At 37.3% G+C, this 17,964-nt stretch overlaps 2 protein-coding genes across 2 annotated transcripts in view; both read right to left on the bottom strand.

Moving 5' to 3' along the window:
* The window catches only part of LOC101893382 (serine-rich adhesin for platelets), a 119,129-nt gene extending 106,174 nt beyond the window's left edge, over positions 1 to 12,955 (bottom strand). The window contains exons 1-2 of the mRNA XM_059128663.1: positions 11,991 to 12,955; positions 4,962 to 8,872 (exon numbers count right to left, since the gene is read on the bottom strand). Of these exons, the coding sequence (XP_058984646.1) occupies positions 4,962 to 8,872; positions 11,991 to 11,999 (3,920 nt within the window). The 5' untranslated portion in view covers positions 12,000 to 12,955. The remainder of the gene's footprint in view (positions 1 to 4,961; positions 8,873 to 11,990) is intronic.
* A 3,255-nt stretch (positions 12,956 to 16,210) lies between these two features.
* On the bottom strand, positions 16,211 to 16,938 carry LOC101887932 (NADH dehydrogenase [ubiquinone] 1 subunit C2-like). Its single transcript, XM_005175042.4, has 3 exons — positions 16,719 to 16,938; positions 16,485 to 16,628; positions 16,211 to 16,415 (listed from the first exon to the last, which is right to left on the bottom strand). The coding sequence occupies exons 1-3, from the start codon at positions 16,876 to 16,878 to the stop codon at positions 16,366 to 16,368; spliced, it is 354 nt and encodes a 117-aa protein (XP_005175099.1). The 5' UTR covers positions 16,879 to 16,938; the 3' UTR covers positions 16,211 to 16,365.
* Between the last annotated feature and the right edge of the window lie 1,026 nt (positions 16,939 to 17,964).

Genomic DNA, 17,964 nt, shown 5'->3' on the forward strand with positions numbered 1-17,964 from the left:
CCCTCAAAAATGTTGATGACGTTTAGGAGTTATATCGAACTCAAGTATTGAAAATTACATAATCATATAGGACAGATATTTTTTTGGCTATAGAATTTTGTATTATGAGAAGCTTACATAATAATTAATTTTTGCATATTTGTTCATTATCCGTTCATTTTTTAAGATCCAATAAATTGTATATATTAGACAAAATAGTAGCCAATCATTCATTTTATGGAATATATAAAAGAAATCACCAACATTTGTTGTGCTCATTCGATTCATAGGGTCCTCTTCTAAAATGTTTTTCGGCAATATTATAAAACAATAAAATTATGAAAATATGCTATTATTTTTCATTATGTCTTCATAGCTTTTGTGAGAGGCAGCGTAACGTCAACATCAGAGTGGACGACGTTAATGGTTTTCGTCTAGTTCCACAGATAAACAGACTTGGGCAACCAGTCAGCCAACCGACTAAAATAAACAAAAACCTGAGGGTGGGAGAGAGAGAGACAAGAACACAATAACACTTTTACAAGGTCATCCCTTCATGGCCCTTTCGTCCACAGATTCGGAAAGTACTCCTCGAGACCTTTCATTTGTGCCCAGCCTCGACACCGCTTCATTTTTAGTTTCTGTTCTGTGGACGCTTTTATCTGCAATTTCCCTAAAAATGAGCGATAATTCTTCAGAAAATGCAAAAAATTCCTAAGTCTGAAATTCTTTTTGACTATAAGGTCTACAGATTCGGAAAGTACTCCTCGAGACCTTTCATTTGTACCCAGCCTCGGCACCGCTTAATTTTTTTAATATTTTATTATCGGTTTAAATGTAGAGTTAAGGGTTTCAAAGTTTTTCAATGTAAATTTTAATTAGGTTTTTATTTAGCGATTTCATTTTACATTTGAAATTTGTACGGAAAATTATGAAATTTGATGAAAACTAATATAATTTATGTGTTTGTTTTCTCTTTCGAGACGAGCTTAATGATCTGAAATTTGCAGTGAAAAGGAAAGAAAAGGAAAATTTAATTTACCTTTAATTTTTCTCTGGTTTACTACTCCCTCTCTCTCTCTCTCTCTCTCTCTCTCTCTCTCTTTATTAACCCTTTGCGAACCGGAGAAAAAATCACCTTGGTTTGTGTCTTTGCTAATTAAATTTAAATTTATCTTGACGGACATCCGTTATATGGGGGCTATACGATGGTCTGGACCTGTATGGACAATTTTCTGTCATAGTCTGTTGTACCCATTAGGAACTTTAGGAACAAATACAAAATTTAAAACAATTCAGGTGAATGATGTCGCTGAAATCAGCAAAACACCGAACAAAGCGAGGTACCGATGTTTAGGTGGTATACGAAAACCTGGACCTTTGGCAATTTTCTGCTACAGGCTGTAGTACCCGTTATGAACTGCTAGTACGAAATTTGAAACAATTCTGGTGAATAATGTTGCTGAAATCAGAAAAATACCGAAAATAATGAGGTACATTTGTATGGGGCTACAGATAAACGTGGACCTATATAGCTCATTTACAATACCAAAAGTCCTGCAGATAAAACACACAACTGAGTAAAATATTGTCAAACAAATTCAATTCGTTAGGAAGGTAGAGTGATTTTCACAGAGGGACATCGTTAAATCGACATAAAATTTTATGCTGATTAAGAGTTGTAGTTGTATTTTCTAAAATCTTTATTTCGAGGTGTTGTAAACGGAATGACAATCTTTATTTACCCTCCATACTGTGGTGGATGGTATAAAACTAATCGAAGCATTTCAGATGTAATTCGAGAGTTACATTTATTATTTAAATTTTTACATTTGTAAGTCGGATGATTCTATTTTGGAATTGTTATTCGAAATATCTAATTTGTGATACAAATTATTCCAATAAGTAATTCGTTGTTCTTACAAATAAAAACTAACAAATAGTAATAAATGGAATGACCGCGTGAATATGCCGCCCATTCTACAGTGTAGCGTATAAAAATAGAGAAACTGTTACACAGGTGTGAACCTGTTTCAGTTTATACGACGCACCAAACGTCATCGAATTTTTCTCAACCGTAAAATAAAAACATGTGAAATGACAATAAAAAGGTTTTGTGGTTGTTGTGTTTTTTTTTTTTCTATTGACAACTTCTAATTGAAAATAAAACTGTTTTGAAAACATAGGTAACGAGCCAAATCATAGAAAAATTACTCAAATAGTTTTGTCATAGCTATTTAAAACGGGTTTTTATTTCAATGTTTGTATACGGTGTGACACAAGTTCCTGTAGATTAGAAAAACTTTTCAAAATTTGTACCTTTACATACATATATATATATATGCTCGATCACAAAGTATGTATACATTCTCGCTAAATGAAAACCAAGTGTCTGGCAAGATGTTGAAAGAAAGGGAGCAAATAAAATAGCTTAAACTGGAAAATTCCACAATGAAGGAGCCAAACCAAACAGAGGGTCTTTACTTACAGATTGTGTATTCAAATGTTATTAAATTTGTTTCGAAAATGTAAATTAACATTCAAACGATGAATGATTTTTGGACCCGTGATACAACCATTACAAGGTAAGGCAGTTTGATTAAATTTGAAAAACACAGCTCGAACGCTACATGTCCGTCCGTCTGTCCAGAACATGTCCGTCCGTCTGTCCAGATGAAATTTTACATTTGATTGACCCAAGGACAAACTCTATTGAAATTGGAGATAATCGGTCAAAATTTATATATAGCTCCCATATATATCTTTGTCCGATTTGCTTTTATTGTGCTCTTACCGCGTAATATCAGCTCAAATAGTATGATATTTTGCATATACAACCAAATTAAGCCTAGAAATAAGTATTGGAATCGGTTCAGCTATAGCAATAGCTCCCACATATATTGTTCATCCGATTTGATATTTTTGTCCTCTGCAGACATAATATACACTCTGTAACAACGATATTTGGGGAAATATATCAAATACAGCACAAATCCCAAATCTTATCGAGATCGGCTCAGATTTGGATATAGCTCCAGTGTATATCTTCGTCCGATTTGCCTTTTATTTTGCACCAAACGTGTAATATTAGCCCAAATTGGATGGAATTTGGCACTTGCGGCCAAATTGAGCGTAGAAACATGTATGTCAAATAAAGCTCTACTAAATATTCAAAGGGGTGTAGTGTATCATAAAGTCGGCCCCTGTACTACCTATTCCTTCTAGTACTTCCCCCGCAAAGGGTCAACATTTTTAATAATCATAACTCTAAGAGCCCAGCTATCTTCAAATGTCGCACATCCCCATATTTATATCAACAGAAGATCTTGTATGAAAATGGGATAACTATGTTTTTGGTATCTCCCCCGCAAAGGGGAATAATTCTTTTCAAACTTCGCACATCCACATACATCAAAAAACACAGTATCTGATTGTAAGCTGCGATATTGGGCAAAGTTTCAAAATTTTGAATAATTTAACGCCCATTTTGAATTTCGTACACTTTCGTTAATTGTACACTTTTAATGCTGAAGATGAAGGAGGACATCCTAATAGAAACAAGTTGTTTGTAAAAGTCCGCCTTTTGAAACAAATTTAAAAAGGAAAAATAACTTATAAATTATTGGTGGATGCACATTCATGGGAGCTCTTAATCATTACTTTTATTGATATATATATTTTCAATTCCTCCCAGCGAATTTCCGATATCATAACAAGAAAGTTTGTCCTAGAACAAACCTGTAAGTAAAGATTAACAATTACGTAGATTTTGTTGCACAGTGTCATTGCAAACTATTAGATGAGTACTTGGCACAGCGGTTTTTTTGTTAACGTAATCGAGCTACACAGCTAGACGCACGACGTCAGGTGAGTGTGAGAAAAACACCCAAACACGTTTTACTATGACTCGATGTGATTCAAATCAAAAGTTAAAAGTCACATTTGAATTGTGAATTTATAATTAATGGAATTCAACAAGACAATGTTCGAAATACAAAAATAAAATTCCTCGTCATAAACAAGATAGACGATAGACGGCACTAAGTATCAGCGCAGAAACTTCGGATTACTGAGCAATAGTCACACTTGGGATCTCAATGTCGTGTATTGAAAATTTACAATATTGCTTTACACATCTCTGGCGTTGGCCATTAACTTGGTTTTCCCAACACACATTCCAATTCGGACTACACGGATGCGGCGGATATCAAGTTGAATGCATGTAAATGCACTTTAGTAATGGAACAGCGTCTCTGAACTTGACAATCGTCAAATAAAAAACCCAAAAAATTCTCCATCGTTGGACGCTCCCCACGTGACTGCGTTTTTATTTTATTTTTGTTTTTGCAATGAACGTACTAGTAGTTAGCACTTTTTCATTTAATTGTAACGTATGTCACAGACCCTAATTTCGCCTCGCCATTATTCTCAAGTCGTTTATCATTTTTGTTTTGTTTTCATGTTTCATAAAAGCCGTTGGTGGCAATTTGTTAATGGAAATAAAAAACAGATTAGACGCTCATTAGACAGCGTTCTGGCTGATAACTGGCGTAGTGGAATGTTTGCGATAAGAAATATGCCAACAAAAGTGCTCTCGATAATGTCGAATAACCCCTTTTGCCATTGAAAAAGGTCTGAAAGAGTAAACAAACAAAACAAATGCCTATGCGAGCGGAATAAATTAAAATAAAAACATAATGTATGTCTTTTATACTCCCACCACCCGCACCGGCATGTTCGGTTTCCCAATGTTAGATTCGGTAAATTGATCGAGTTAAAAGGGGAACCTTTAACAAAGCCTTAATCGACATCTTCTGCCTTCCCTGTCTGCCAATACGTATGTATGTGAATATGTTTCGCTATAAAGAATGTAACCCAAACTGTCCCCTTTTCGTTCATATGTAGGGCGTATGTATGTATCTCATAAACACATACAAGTACCTATGCAGATTCGTTGCTATCAATTCTTAATTCAAACTTACCGATTAACATTTTGTATCAGACGCTTGTTATCCAATGCCTTTGGTGATGGCGATGACGAGCTGTTAATTGCTCCACCTCCTCCTACTCCACGCACCTCGGGTGATTGGGATTTTGATATTTTGCTAATGCTAGACGTATTATTGCGATTCAAATTATTGGTTGGAGATCGGCGTACAGTTGGCGAAATACTCGTCGACGAACCGGAACCGTTTCCGGCATTTTGGCCGCGACTACCGTCACCACCCACCACCGATATTCGGGTCGACACTTTGGATTTCACATCACTGTAATTCTTTCTAACGTGAGCTTTGTTGTTGGCGATTTGATTCATAACGGCATCCCATTTGTTGGGCGAGTGATGATATTTTCGCACTGCGGGCGGCGAGTTGTGTTTGGCGGCCCCACTGCCGCCACTGTTGAGCGACTGCTTAAAAGATTTGGCACTTTTTGGTGTCGCGGTTGTTGTTATTGTTGCTTTCGAGCGCGGAGTGTACTTGCCCGGCGAGCATTGATTTGCGGTTTTCGTTTGTTTTTTGCCAACATTAGGGGAGGAGTTGACGGAGCGGTTGGACGCATTCGAGTGCGTCGTAGTAGCACATGAAAACGATCGATCCGAGTCTGTTATGGACTGAGCACTTGACTGACAATTCACGAATGCCGGCGATGTTGTTGTGTGTTCCGCACTGCAGAGCGACGTTAACGACGAGTGTTGTTTGCGCGGCGAAGTTATGTTCTGAACTGCCGTCAAGTGCTTGTGGGTCGGTGGTTGCTCACACCACGAAGTTGTGGATGTTGTGGAGCTTTTCATGAGTTTAACCGACATGTGTTTGCGATTGTTCTCGTCACCGTCGAAAGCTTCGTCGAGAGAGGAGAAACTTTTGAATTCCACAGCACCGTTGGCCCCAACTATGCTACTACCACCACCGCCGCCATCCACACTGCAGTACGATGTGCGATTGGAGAGTGTTGCGGCCGAGAGGCGATCAGTGCTCATGCTGCTTTGGATGGTGGAAGATGTTTGACTGCTACTCAGATGACCTTGACCATGAGAATGGACTGAGGTGGTTGATGTGCTGGTAGTTATTTTGTCGCTGCCTCCATGCAGCTGCTGCTGTTGTTGCAATCTTTTGGAAGATTCGCGGTTGCTCCGGACTGTTTCCGTGGAATCGGCGTCGCATTCCAGATCGGGTGAAAGATCTTGTGTTTCGTCGTGGGTACTTTGGCGCCTGATATGGGCTAGGTCTTCGTCGCCACGATTTTCAACGTCGGTAAAAATGCCCGACGACTCCATGCATGAGTCCTCCATTTGAGGATCTTCCGAAATGAAGACGGACGCGGAGGGCTGTAGCATGGGCCCGTAAAGTTGGCCATCAATAACTTGGGCCCGACGATCACCACGATGGAAAATATCGTCTGCATCAGATTCGGTGAAGAAGTCGGAATCTGTCATGGGATCTTGTCGCCGCACTGGCACTTGGCCATGGCCTTGCTGTTGGTTAAAGCTGGGCTGGCGAGATACTCCCTTCCGCAAGGGACCATTGGAAGGCGAATGATCACAAGCACCCCTTGATGCAGGTCGTGACATTTCACCGTCTCCCTGATAGCCCGTGTCCAGACTCGTTACGCTTGTGACACTCGTAATGAAGCTGGTGGAAATTTTGGAAACTGTTGATTTGGTAATGGACTCGCTCTTAGACGGCTCGGTTTCCGAAAGCAAGGACAAGGATTCCGTGCATTGATTTTGTGAGGGATTTGACTCCTCGGCCGAAAGTGGCTGCAGCTGCTGCTGTTGTTGCAGCTGGTATTGGTGTTGCTGATGTTGCAGCACCATTTCATTGATGTCAGTCTTTACCTCAACTGGGTCCAGCGGCAGTTCTTCAGGCGACGGCGTTTGGTCGATGCGCATCTGATGCATGGCCAACTTGTGGCTGAAACTATTCGAAACATTAAGCATCAGAGGAATGTCTAAATTATTGTTGGTGTTGTTGGTGGCAGTCGAATCGAGAAATTCTTTCATTTGATCGGGTGTGAGTATTCCCAGACTTTCGTCCATGTCAAATGAGTTCTGTTTCTTAAGTAATTGTTGCGAGGATATCGAAGTGCTTAGATTATTGGCGGTGTTATTACTTGGATGCGACAGAGCGGTGGACGAGAGCGAAACATCTACTAGCTCTATGGAACAGTCCAGAGTGGATTCCGTGAGGTCCAGCCCAAACGAGAAACGACCTTTTTGGTTGCCACTGGGATTGTTAACGTCTTGCAAAGACGTTGCCGACGGCTGGTTTTGAGTCTGCTGAAAGAATTCTTCAGTTTTTCCAGCCACAGCTATCATTGTACTGTCCACATCCATGGGTTCTTCGGGACTTTCCTCGTCTGGGGTTCGCGTAGGCAGTACTAAATCACTTTGGGCCTGCTTCAGCTTCAGAGGCGACAGCAGGTGGTGGGGTATGGGTGTTAGTTGATATAGTGGGTTAATCATTTTTTTACCGTTGCGATCAGGGGTTGTGGTGCAAGATGATGACACGTGGGTCATATAAAGTAATTGAGAGGTGTTCTTGTTATTCACAACATTTGGGGTGTCCATGTAGTCTTTGGTCAAGTTGAGCAATTGCATGTGTTTTGCTGGCGTAGTCATATTCTGTGTCAAGTCCAATAAGCGTTCTGTGTTCATTGTTGAGTTCAGTGGTAATTTCATGGTGGCCTTATCGGGCGCCAGCGCCTTTAATGTGTCATCTAAATTATTATTGGTCAATTCCAAAAGATCCCCGTTATTCAATTTGGCCAATAAGTTGGCTTTGACATCCATGTCGACGGCTTCTTCAAATCCGGATGGTATGGAAACGTCATCGAGAAGTAATAGGTTTTCTGTAGATCCTGGATTGGAGTATGTGGCATTAGAAGCGGGTGTGCGAGACCCAGTCTCGTCCATATTCTTGAGAGCACCCTCTATAGGTTGATTGGTAATTACATCAATCTGCTCGTGGTCTTCCAACGTTATGGTTTTGTTCTTGGAATTGGAGTCGTTATTGGGAGATGTCATTGCCTCATTTTTACCGTGATCAATTACATGTTCTGAATTTGTCGGTACTTGGTTCAAATCTTCAATGCTATGGGTTCTATTTAGCGTTCGTGTTGCATTAGGCTTCGACAACACCTGTGTAGCATCGTCCACCTTGTCATTGTTTCTATCGGTCGAATGTCTTGTCAGTTCCAAGTTGATTGTTTGGCCGAAACCAGCGTTTGACATACGGGTGCTGCTTCTTGGAGATTCAATATCCATAGTATGACCGAAACCCATTGTGGATAATCGCGTGCTTTCAAAGTTATGCTTCCGTTGCACTTGACCCGATGGTAGAGGTGCACTGAATGTGCAGTCGAAAGTTTCGGTTACGTGCAACCCGTGATTGTTTGTCGAACTTATAAGGGGAGTGCTCTCGAATATAGCCCTTCGACCATCTCCACCAATGACCGGCATCGGTGTTGCATCCGGACTATCTGTGCGTACAAATGTGTCCGAGCGTGTAAGAGGCTTGGGAGTGTTTTCAATAGTCATAGTTTCATTTTGAATGGTTTTTGGCCCGGTCTTGTTCTCTTTTCGCAGTGGCGTTTGTGCAGCTTCCGACGGTTTTGTGAAGAATTTTTTCAAAACTGTCGACGTTTTCTTGCTGACCAAATTCATTGTTGAATTTATTGAATTTATCCGATCGCCCGAAGATGATTTCTTTAGAGCTAACGATGGCGTTGTTGGTGGCCGGAGGCCGCTAAAGGACATGGGCCGAGTTTTGGTAAACGTTGAGGGGGCTCTCAGTTGTGAGGGTCGCAGCAAAGGCATAACGGATGGTGGTCGAATTAGTCCAGGCAGCGGAATACGGGATACGCCTGGCATTGGTAATCGCGATTGTGTTGGTTCCTAAAATGAAAATGAATAGACAGTAGGTTTCAATCGTCGGTCATAGTAACCAGCAACAACAAAATCAAGTAATTATAATGAGAATAACTACGAAAACCCTTAGATATAACATTTTCTAAAAGAGTATTTCAAAAAATACAATTTCGAAAAAAACCATTAAAAATTGCCGTTTAAAATTTGAATTAAAATTACTATTACACAAAAAGTGATATAACTACATGAGCAATTGTTTGCAAGGAGGTCACCAGAAGTGGGATTCTATAACTCTTTTTGCCGTAACCGACCAAAACAGGTAAGTGTCAAACGCAAAAAGTGAATGTGAAAAGTGATCTAAAAAAAATTCTAACCCAAACATACCACTCACTGAGTGTACGTCTTGAAAAAATACTAATAATGTACGCACAATTCGATACACGATTCGATAATCGTATGTATAAATCTACTAGAAAATCATCGCCGTAACTACAAAACTAATACAGTATTTTCGATTTGCCTGCATTATGCATACCTGTTATTGCATTTTAGTGCACATTCTATAGCTGCACTCTAGACATAACTGCATTAAAAACTGGACGGCTTTGATGGATATGAAATGTGGTTTTTTTTGTATTTTTTCTAATCCCGCGAATGAGTCATAGAAATATATAAGAAGTTTAACATAGAAGACTGATTTTTAATATTTTGATTTGTTTCTACGAAACTAATAACTTAAATGACAAACCTTCATCTGCTTCTGATCTCTTAAATTTATCTGCAGCTTTTTTACTTCTTTTTCACGTAAGAAAGCGACATTTGTTACGATTTTTTGATTAAAATTGCAATTGTGAACAAAGACGCGATGCTATTGAAGACGTACATACTCAAATACATGCATTATTTACTACTTATGTATGTTTGTTTTACTAAGTTTTTCCGTATAAAAGTCGAAGCCGTACACATCCCTTTGCTGTGATTAACCTTGGATTTTTTTCCAGCATCAATGTGTACGTGGTGATTCTACAGCATCATTGAAGGCGAATCAGTGAAACAGTTCGTTACAAAAGTACCTTCGACAGGATGTTCTTTATATATGCCATTGCATAGATTGTTTTAGTATGTCAGCAAATATTTGCGTAAGAAGGAATACTACATTTTTGTGAACTGCACCAAAATTAACTTTTTTTGCAATTGTAATCTACATAAAATTCCTAATAACTTAGCCTGCATCTCTAAAGGAAAGATAATGGTTCGACTTGTCTCGCCATTGGATTAAAAAATGTTTTTTTTTTAATTTTACTCACCGAACCTACAATTGTATATACGAACTACATATTTATATACACTGGTGGCCAAAACTAAAGCAACTTAAATCGCAAAGACAATAAATGTCCTGTAACTTTTACAAAAATAAACAAATCGTAATTATTTTTCCAGTTTTAAATGAGGGGTTTAATTCACTTTCAAGAAACTAAAAATAAAAATACAAAAATAAGTTTGAACGAAAAATAATATGTGGAAAACTAAAATGACCAAATTTTTGCTTGGTCAAAACTAAAGCAACTTTTGATTTTTTATTTTAAAATAATTAAATTTTGGCTAGTAGTCGATAGCATAACCAGTATTTTGATAGCAGCTGCACACCTACGAGGCATTGAATCTATAACACGCTCAATTTGATCCTTGGGTGTGCTTTCCCAGGCACCCCGAATTCTTTAGAAAATGTTGTGCTTATTTATTTCCGAATCTCTCTTGATCTTCCTATCTACGATACTCCAAAGGCTTTCTAAGGAGTTTAGGTCAGGTGATTGTGCCGGTCATAACAAAACATGAATTTTTGACTCCCGCAACCAATATTTGACAAGTTTTGATACAAGTTTGGGATCATTGTCATGCTGAAACACACAAATCAGCCCAATATTTTACTCAGCGTAAGGGAACAACGTGATGTCCAACACATCTTTGTAAACAAACGGATCCACAACTTCCTTTATTTTATGGATAGACCCAAGTCCATAGAAAGAAAAATAGCGCCACGCCATTTTTGACCCTCTCCCATGCTTCACTGTACCTTTGCAACACTGCGGTTTGAGTCCCTCATTTTTTGGTCTTCTCACCGTAAAATTTTTCACGTCTGAGCCTTTAATATTAAACGTAGACTCATCCCAGAAATAATGTTTTTTCCATTGAGCTTGATTCCACTTAATATTATCGTTTCCGAAAGCCTTTTTGATTTTTTCAGATATAAATGGTTTTTTGATGTCTTACGGGCACGCAGACCAGCTGCCACTACTCGTCTACGCACTGATCTCGAGCTTATATCCAATGATTGCTCTCTCACCAATCCTGTTGAACTCTTAAACAGTTGTTTTTTATTTCTCTCACAATTTTTGGATCAGTATGGGCTGAAGTTCTTCACGGCCTTCATCCGTTATGGACTGTTACTACTGATCCAGTTTCAAAAAACCGACTTAGTGCACAGACATAATTATGAAATCACATAAATATTTATGAAATATTTCTCGGAAATCATTTTCTGTGATATGTTGTTTTGATAATCACTGATAATTTGCTGTTTTATTCAGGTACAGTATTTGCTTCTAGCCATTTTAAATTTTTTTTTTGGCAGTACTTAAAAAACGAAAAGAAAAACACATACTGTTGTAAAAAACTTCTCAAAAAGGATTTATGACAAGCGAAATTGTCGAAGGAAGCAAAAAGCGATAAATATCACAGTAAAAACCACTGAAATTGCAGCGGTTATATGAATGTTCAACAGAGTTGCTTTTGTTTTGTCCAAGCCAAAATCGGGTTAATTGACTTTACCAAACATAATTTTTTATATAAAAATGAATTTTGGTTTTATGTTTTAGGTTTTTAAAAAGTGAATAAAGTACCTAATTTAAAACAAGAAAAACTTTCACATTTTCTTAATTTTTGAAAAAGTTACAGGGCATTCATTCTCCTTGTAATTTCAGTTGCTTTAGTTTTGGCCACCAGTGTATCTATCTATACATATTATCATTTTCTCCGGGTCATTATACTTGCATTGCCCCTAATGACGAATACTTTTCTCAGGCAGTGTGATGTAATACATTTGCAGGCGAAAAAACTCAGCCGCATTGGGAGAGGGACGACTTACCTTAGCCATCTTTGGATATTTTTCGTGTTCTTAGAGGTCAGTCGGGAGTACCAGAAAGTAGTCCATCACACAAATTGATTGAATTCGCAATTTAACAAAAACAGCTGTTCTTAATGTACCAATAAAACTGACGACAATGGGGACATCAAATGTGCCATTGGGGTAAATATTTCTCATACGAAAACTTTAGTGTCTTTCTCCTTTCCGTGGGTTTACGACAAATTCCGATAGTTTTGGTCGTCACACAAATGGTAGTCCTCCGTGTAGAAGGCAAGTGCTGCAGGTATCATTCTTAATACAATTTTTTTGCTCACTTTGATTCTATTTTATTTCACCTTTATTATGAACTAACTGTTTTGCGGGATAATGACGAATACACGACGAACAACGAACATTCATAACTTTTTGTTTTTTTATTATTTATTTTTCGTTTCTCTAACACTCAACACAATGCACAAACATACGAAAATAACACACACGCACAGAGTTATCCACAGACTCTCTTAACACTATCATTGGTCGGTTTTGATGGCAGAGCCCCAACGCTCCACTGTATGCTGGAGCACAGCCAGAGAAAATCAGCGATATCCCGACTCAGGCAAAAGCACCGAAAAGGAATTGCCAAAAGAATTTTTATTGATTTTTTTATTTGATTTGTTGTAGGAACACATGCACAACTACTAGTGAACTCTGCAAGGAGACCGACTTTCGTAATATTCTAATTAGAAATGCATTTTCCGTAATTTTTTAACAAATCGATAATTTCTTTTCAAATGCTGAAATAATAATGCGGGGTTCGCGACACTTTTCTGCTATACAAACTGTGCCCAAGCTGCTGGCAAGAAAGGCGTTCTCCTCCCGTTTTCTATGGTATTCCTTTGCACTATACACAATGTTTGTTCTACTTTTGAACATCCCACAGCCGTAGAAACGTCAAAAGCAATCTCCGATGCAATGTTTACCGTTCGCGTCTCAACTTCAACTGAGAATGAGAAGAAATGACTGTTATGACCAGAAGCAGCCAAAGAAGAATAATAACAAATATGTCTGTCTGTTAAAGTTTAACAACAACAAGTGAGCACGGGAGAGAATAACGGTACATTTATTGGGGCATGCGCCTTCAACATAGGGGGGACGTAGGTGTTAGTTATGGAAAAGAAAATATTCAATTATGAAGGATTGACACAGTAGTTAGTCAGTCGCTTGAAAGTTTGAGATTATGAGATTCAGTCACATAAAATAATTTAGATTGGGTACAACCCAGCAAGCAAAAACTATCCCCCAAATAACTAAGAAGTCACGCCTAAGCGATAGAAATCATCGCGTTTGATATCGCTTTCTCACCCCGGAAGGAGCATCCTTCGGGAAGAGATGAACCACGCCCGCGATATTTTTCTAATGATCGTGGAAGTCACTTCCTCGATAGTAATTGAAAGTGAAAAAAAAAAACTAAAAAAAAAATTTTTTACTCCAGACTTAAGCATTTATTTTTTTATTTTTATTATTGTCTCTTTTTTCCAATGTTCATTTGCATAGAACTATTACTTATTAGATGAAATGCTCAAACATTTTTTTTCGTTTTAAAAATGTGATGTCTGGATTGGGAATCGAACCGAGGTGTTCAGAGAGCAAAGCTGGCATGCTTACCACTGCGCCACAGTGTCTTATATTCTACATATAGAATAAAGTCTTATTTATGTTCAATTCGTAAATAATGGCAAACTATCACTGTTTTATCCGATGGCAGTCACTAGATAGTGTCTGGACACGCGACACTTTCTTTTAACTTTCTTGACGCCACTAAGTAGTAACTACGTGACGATAGAAAGTAGACAACAGTAGTTTTGTTATTGTAAATGTACATACTATCGCATTTAATGGGATTAGAAGCGTCGCAGAAGTGGCATCTTAAAATGGAAGTGAGTCACACACTTCCAAATGCTTGCTGGGAAACCAGTATTCCTAGTCGTTGCTGTATTTTTTTAATAAAATAATTCAAATTGTTAATAATTAAATATGAAGATGTACTATGTACTTTAAGGACACTGTCAGTCAGCGATCTTGTTGTAAAATTAGGTTGAGAAAAGAGAAATTCTTCCATTGAAATTCAGACTTTTGTCGGCGAGGATTTTTCCAAAAAAAAAATGGCTACATTTATTAAATACATACAAAATACGCATGTGTGCAAATTGCAGCCTCCTCTCTCAATTCGTTCGTTGGTATCACGATTACAACAGACAATTAGGCATTGCTAAATCGACTTCGAATTTTACGCTGATAAGGAATCTATATACTTTGCAGAGCCTACGGGATTATTTCAAAAAGTTACAGATGGAATAACAACGGGAAGTGCCGTCTAAAGTTTGGTGTAGGGGATAAAAGTGTATTTTAAAACCTAAAGTGTGACTGACCTGCCGCTAAGAGGATAATAGAGGTCAACTTTGCATTCACAAAGGCGAAATTTCAAAGACGAGAATATCAGTTAAGAGATGTCTACTAAAGCACTAACACATATACACATATATATCTCGCATATATCCCAATACTATTCTTATTTAGAAGTTATAATTGGTAATATTTTTAATACATTCCCAATTTGCCATATACTCCCTATATGTTGAAGGTTTTGGGCACATTTTGTTGAGTTACTGAACTCGTATTGCTGGAATAAAAACGTAAAATAAAATAAAACGAGTGATTTGAATGTGAATCAATTTTTGAAATTACTCCAATGCACGAATCCAAAACATGTAATTGATGTTTAAAATGGAAAATATAAGAATCATACCTTACAATTGTAAAAATCACAAATTATTTCATGCAAAGCCTATGAAGTAGGGATACACTAACATCTTGGCCATTAAACATTTTGCTCGGTATGGTTTTCACTTTGTTAAACTTTTACAAAATGATACTGCCATTCGAAGGCTTAAAGTCACAAGATAAACCCGCTGCATACGTTCACCGGTATACTTGGCAAAAGAACCCTTATAAACAAAAAAATATTGAGGAAGTAACTTAGAAGTCAGGCATAGGGATTATCGTGGATGATAGTGGTATTCTTGCAACGAAAGTTACGTCCTTTGGAGAGAAAAGATTAATATTTCCGCTTAAGGAAAATCTACATCATATCGTTACCGATCAGAAAACTACATTACGATGAAAGGTATATAAAGTAAAAGAAGAATATGTATTCATTCCATTTTGCAAAACAAGGGAAATAAGACCTTATACACATATTACATTGTTGCTTGTAGTAATAGAATTCTTTGTATACCCTCCACTATCCATTGTATGGAGGATATATTAAGTTTGTCACTGAATTTCCACGTTTTGGTATAGCCTCCCTAAATTGTGATACCTGATACTCGGTATTTTGACGATTTTAGACACAGTTTCCAGGGAAAAAGCTTCAAATTCGGTATTTGGAGTTCACAATCCCATATAACGGTACATCCAAATATTCAGTATTTTTTCGATTTTAGCCACATTTTCGTATTGACAGGAGTGACGCATACCTCCGAATACTAGAATTTCGGCATTTGCAGTCGTAATTTTTTTAGTTATTTTCCAAATAGATATTTTTACTATTTAATTTCTTAAACTCATTACTTAAAACTAAAACTTTCTTTTCTTGGCTCTCCAGCAATTAAATATTATCGAAACAAATATCCTAGAACAACAACTCTAGATTTGACAATATTTTTATATTTAGTATGAGAGAATATTCTAAGTTCATAAGGTAGCAGAATTCAAACGCGTGCAGCCCAAATATCCTAGCTATAATCAACTGAGAAAAATTGTTACTAAATGCCGGAGCATTTCTCAATTGTACTATGTATAAGATCTATTACGCTTACAAAGTTACTTAAAAATATGTATTGTAAAAGTTAAAGGGCGGTTCCGGTTCAAGTAGAGCTCGCGGATATCGGGACAACAATAGATTTCAAGATACCCAAGTACAATGAACGTGCAAAAACAATAGATTTCAAGATACCGAAGTACAATGAACTCAACAATATACCGTGTATCATGAGTGTACGAAGAAAGAAGTGGGAGGAACTTTAACTACTCCAACAATTTTTCTGTATTTTGACGTTTTCAGACACTCGACCGTCATGGCTGCGACCAATTCAGTTCTTCAACTCATTTACTCATTGAGATCGTCCACGATTTCTAGCTTTGTCACTCTCACCATGAAAGGGTTCGATTTTGTAGAATTAATTTGTATCATTGGTTCTTTCTTTATTTTCTATTTTTCCTATTTTCCAAATTTAATAACATATCAAGAAGTAAGTAAATTTACAAGTTCCAACCAGCCAGCCTACGACAAGCGATGCCATTTAGCCGTGGCAGGGAATTTTCCTCATCCCATCTAACGAATTGGTACCCATGGTTCCAATACTTCTCCAAACTTCTTCCTCTCTGAAAATAAAGCATGACTCAACAAAATTATGGAAACAACAGCTTAGCACATGGGAGGTTGCAACTTACGTATTGGTGGGAAGTCCTCAGGATGCAATTCAACGTAGTGTCTTAATACAGCATCACGGGTTGCTAAATCTTCAGTGCGCTTCTTATCAAGATATGTACCGCCAATTCCACCGAGGACGGCAAATCCAACATGATTCTGCAGACCTGGAAATAAACCAACCCACCGAATGTAGTGGATCCACATATTTTGTCCAAATTCTTCATTCACATCTGTTACGTCACTTTGAAACTAACCGGAAAATACAGGTCTACGCAAACCCCAATTTAACATGCATGCTAAACCAAAACCGGCCACTGTGCAAGCCAATGGATTGAATATGGAGCCAAGGAACGTTGGCTTACGGTCCCCCTTATTGGTAAGCAATTCCAACGGGTCAATCACGGCTGAGGACATCTTGTTAGAATTCACAAACAAAACCTCACTACCTCGGTCACTAATCGAAATAACCCAGTCTCGACTAGGGATATATAGTTCTGTTAAAATTTCGATAAATCGACAATTATCGATAAATGTAATCAATAAAATTTGTTGTGTATTTACACAGTGGTATATTTACTGCGTGCAGAAAAAAGGCAATACCGTCTGAATTTTACTTGACTCGTTCCTTTTTGAAATGACAAAGTTCAAAAATAGTAAAGAGCGGTACAATAATGTCAATTTAATAAAAAATGTCAATTTTTAATAAAAAAAAGTCCATGGCGTTCTATTCATTTTTACGGTTTTGTGAGAAAATTGTGAGAAAATTGCTAAATAAACAGAACAAATATTCGCATTTTTTTAATTAAATTTGAAGATACCAGACCTTAAAATTAAATCAATCTGACATGGCTTGTAGCCATTGTATAGGTAAAGTGACGTCAGTTTCGAGTAAAAAATAGCAAAAGTTGAAGATTATTGCACGCAAATAAAATAGCAGCTTTTTTCCAGCACTTTTTAATAGTGAAAGTATTAAAGTATCTTTGTCCTAAACGGGATGTTGTGGTGTTTATATATTTGTTGACTTCGGTGAAGCAAAGCAATTAATGTTAAATTTTCCCTTTCCATTATTATATTATTTTTCATAATACCCAGTTTTCTTACTATGGGGTAAATGGCAGGAGAAACCTTCTTCCCCCTGAACGAAAATGACAGACATCAACATCAATGCTCAACATTTTATTTTAAGATTTGTATATTGTAAAGAAGCATAAAAAGCAAATATTGATCGGTAGATTATCCATAAGACACTTGTATTGTTTTTTAAAGCAAACATTAAAAAAATGTTAAGTTCTATTGGTGTATATCTTGTACAAGTTTGATTAAGGCAATGTTTTATATCAAGTTTTCTAGGTATTAAACTGGAGCCATATAGCAAAATCTGAATTTACATTTTGATGTGGTATATGTAGGACTAATTTTACATCATTATATCTGTCCATTGCATTTTTTTTTTTTTTTTTTTTGCAAAAATATTGTGTATAGCAAAATAAAAACATTTAG

The sequence above is a fragment of the Musca domestica genome, unplaced genomic scaffold (genome assembly GCF_030504385.1).
Source record: "Musca domestica strain aabys unplaced genomic scaffold, Musca_domestica.polishedcontigs.V.1.1 57, whole genome shotgun sequence".
Taxonomy (NCBI): domain Eukaryota; kingdom Metazoa; phylum Arthropoda; class Insecta; order Diptera; family Muscidae; genus Musca; species Musca domestica.

Bases quoted from the DNA above. Each gene is read 5' to 3' on its own strand.
- LOC101887932 (XM_005175042.4), bottom strand. From the start codon at position 16,878: ATGTCCTCAGCCGTGATTGACCCGTTGGAATTGCTTACCAATAAGGGG. The intron at 16,629-16,718 runs GTTAGTTTCAAA...GTTTATTTCCAG, and splicing joins GCGTAGACCTGTATTTTCCG to GTCTGCAGAATCATGTTGGA. The intron at 16,416-16,484 runs GTAAGTTGCAAC...CTTTATTTTCAG, and splicing joins TGAGGACTTCCCACCAATAC to AGAGGAAGAAGTTTGGAGAA.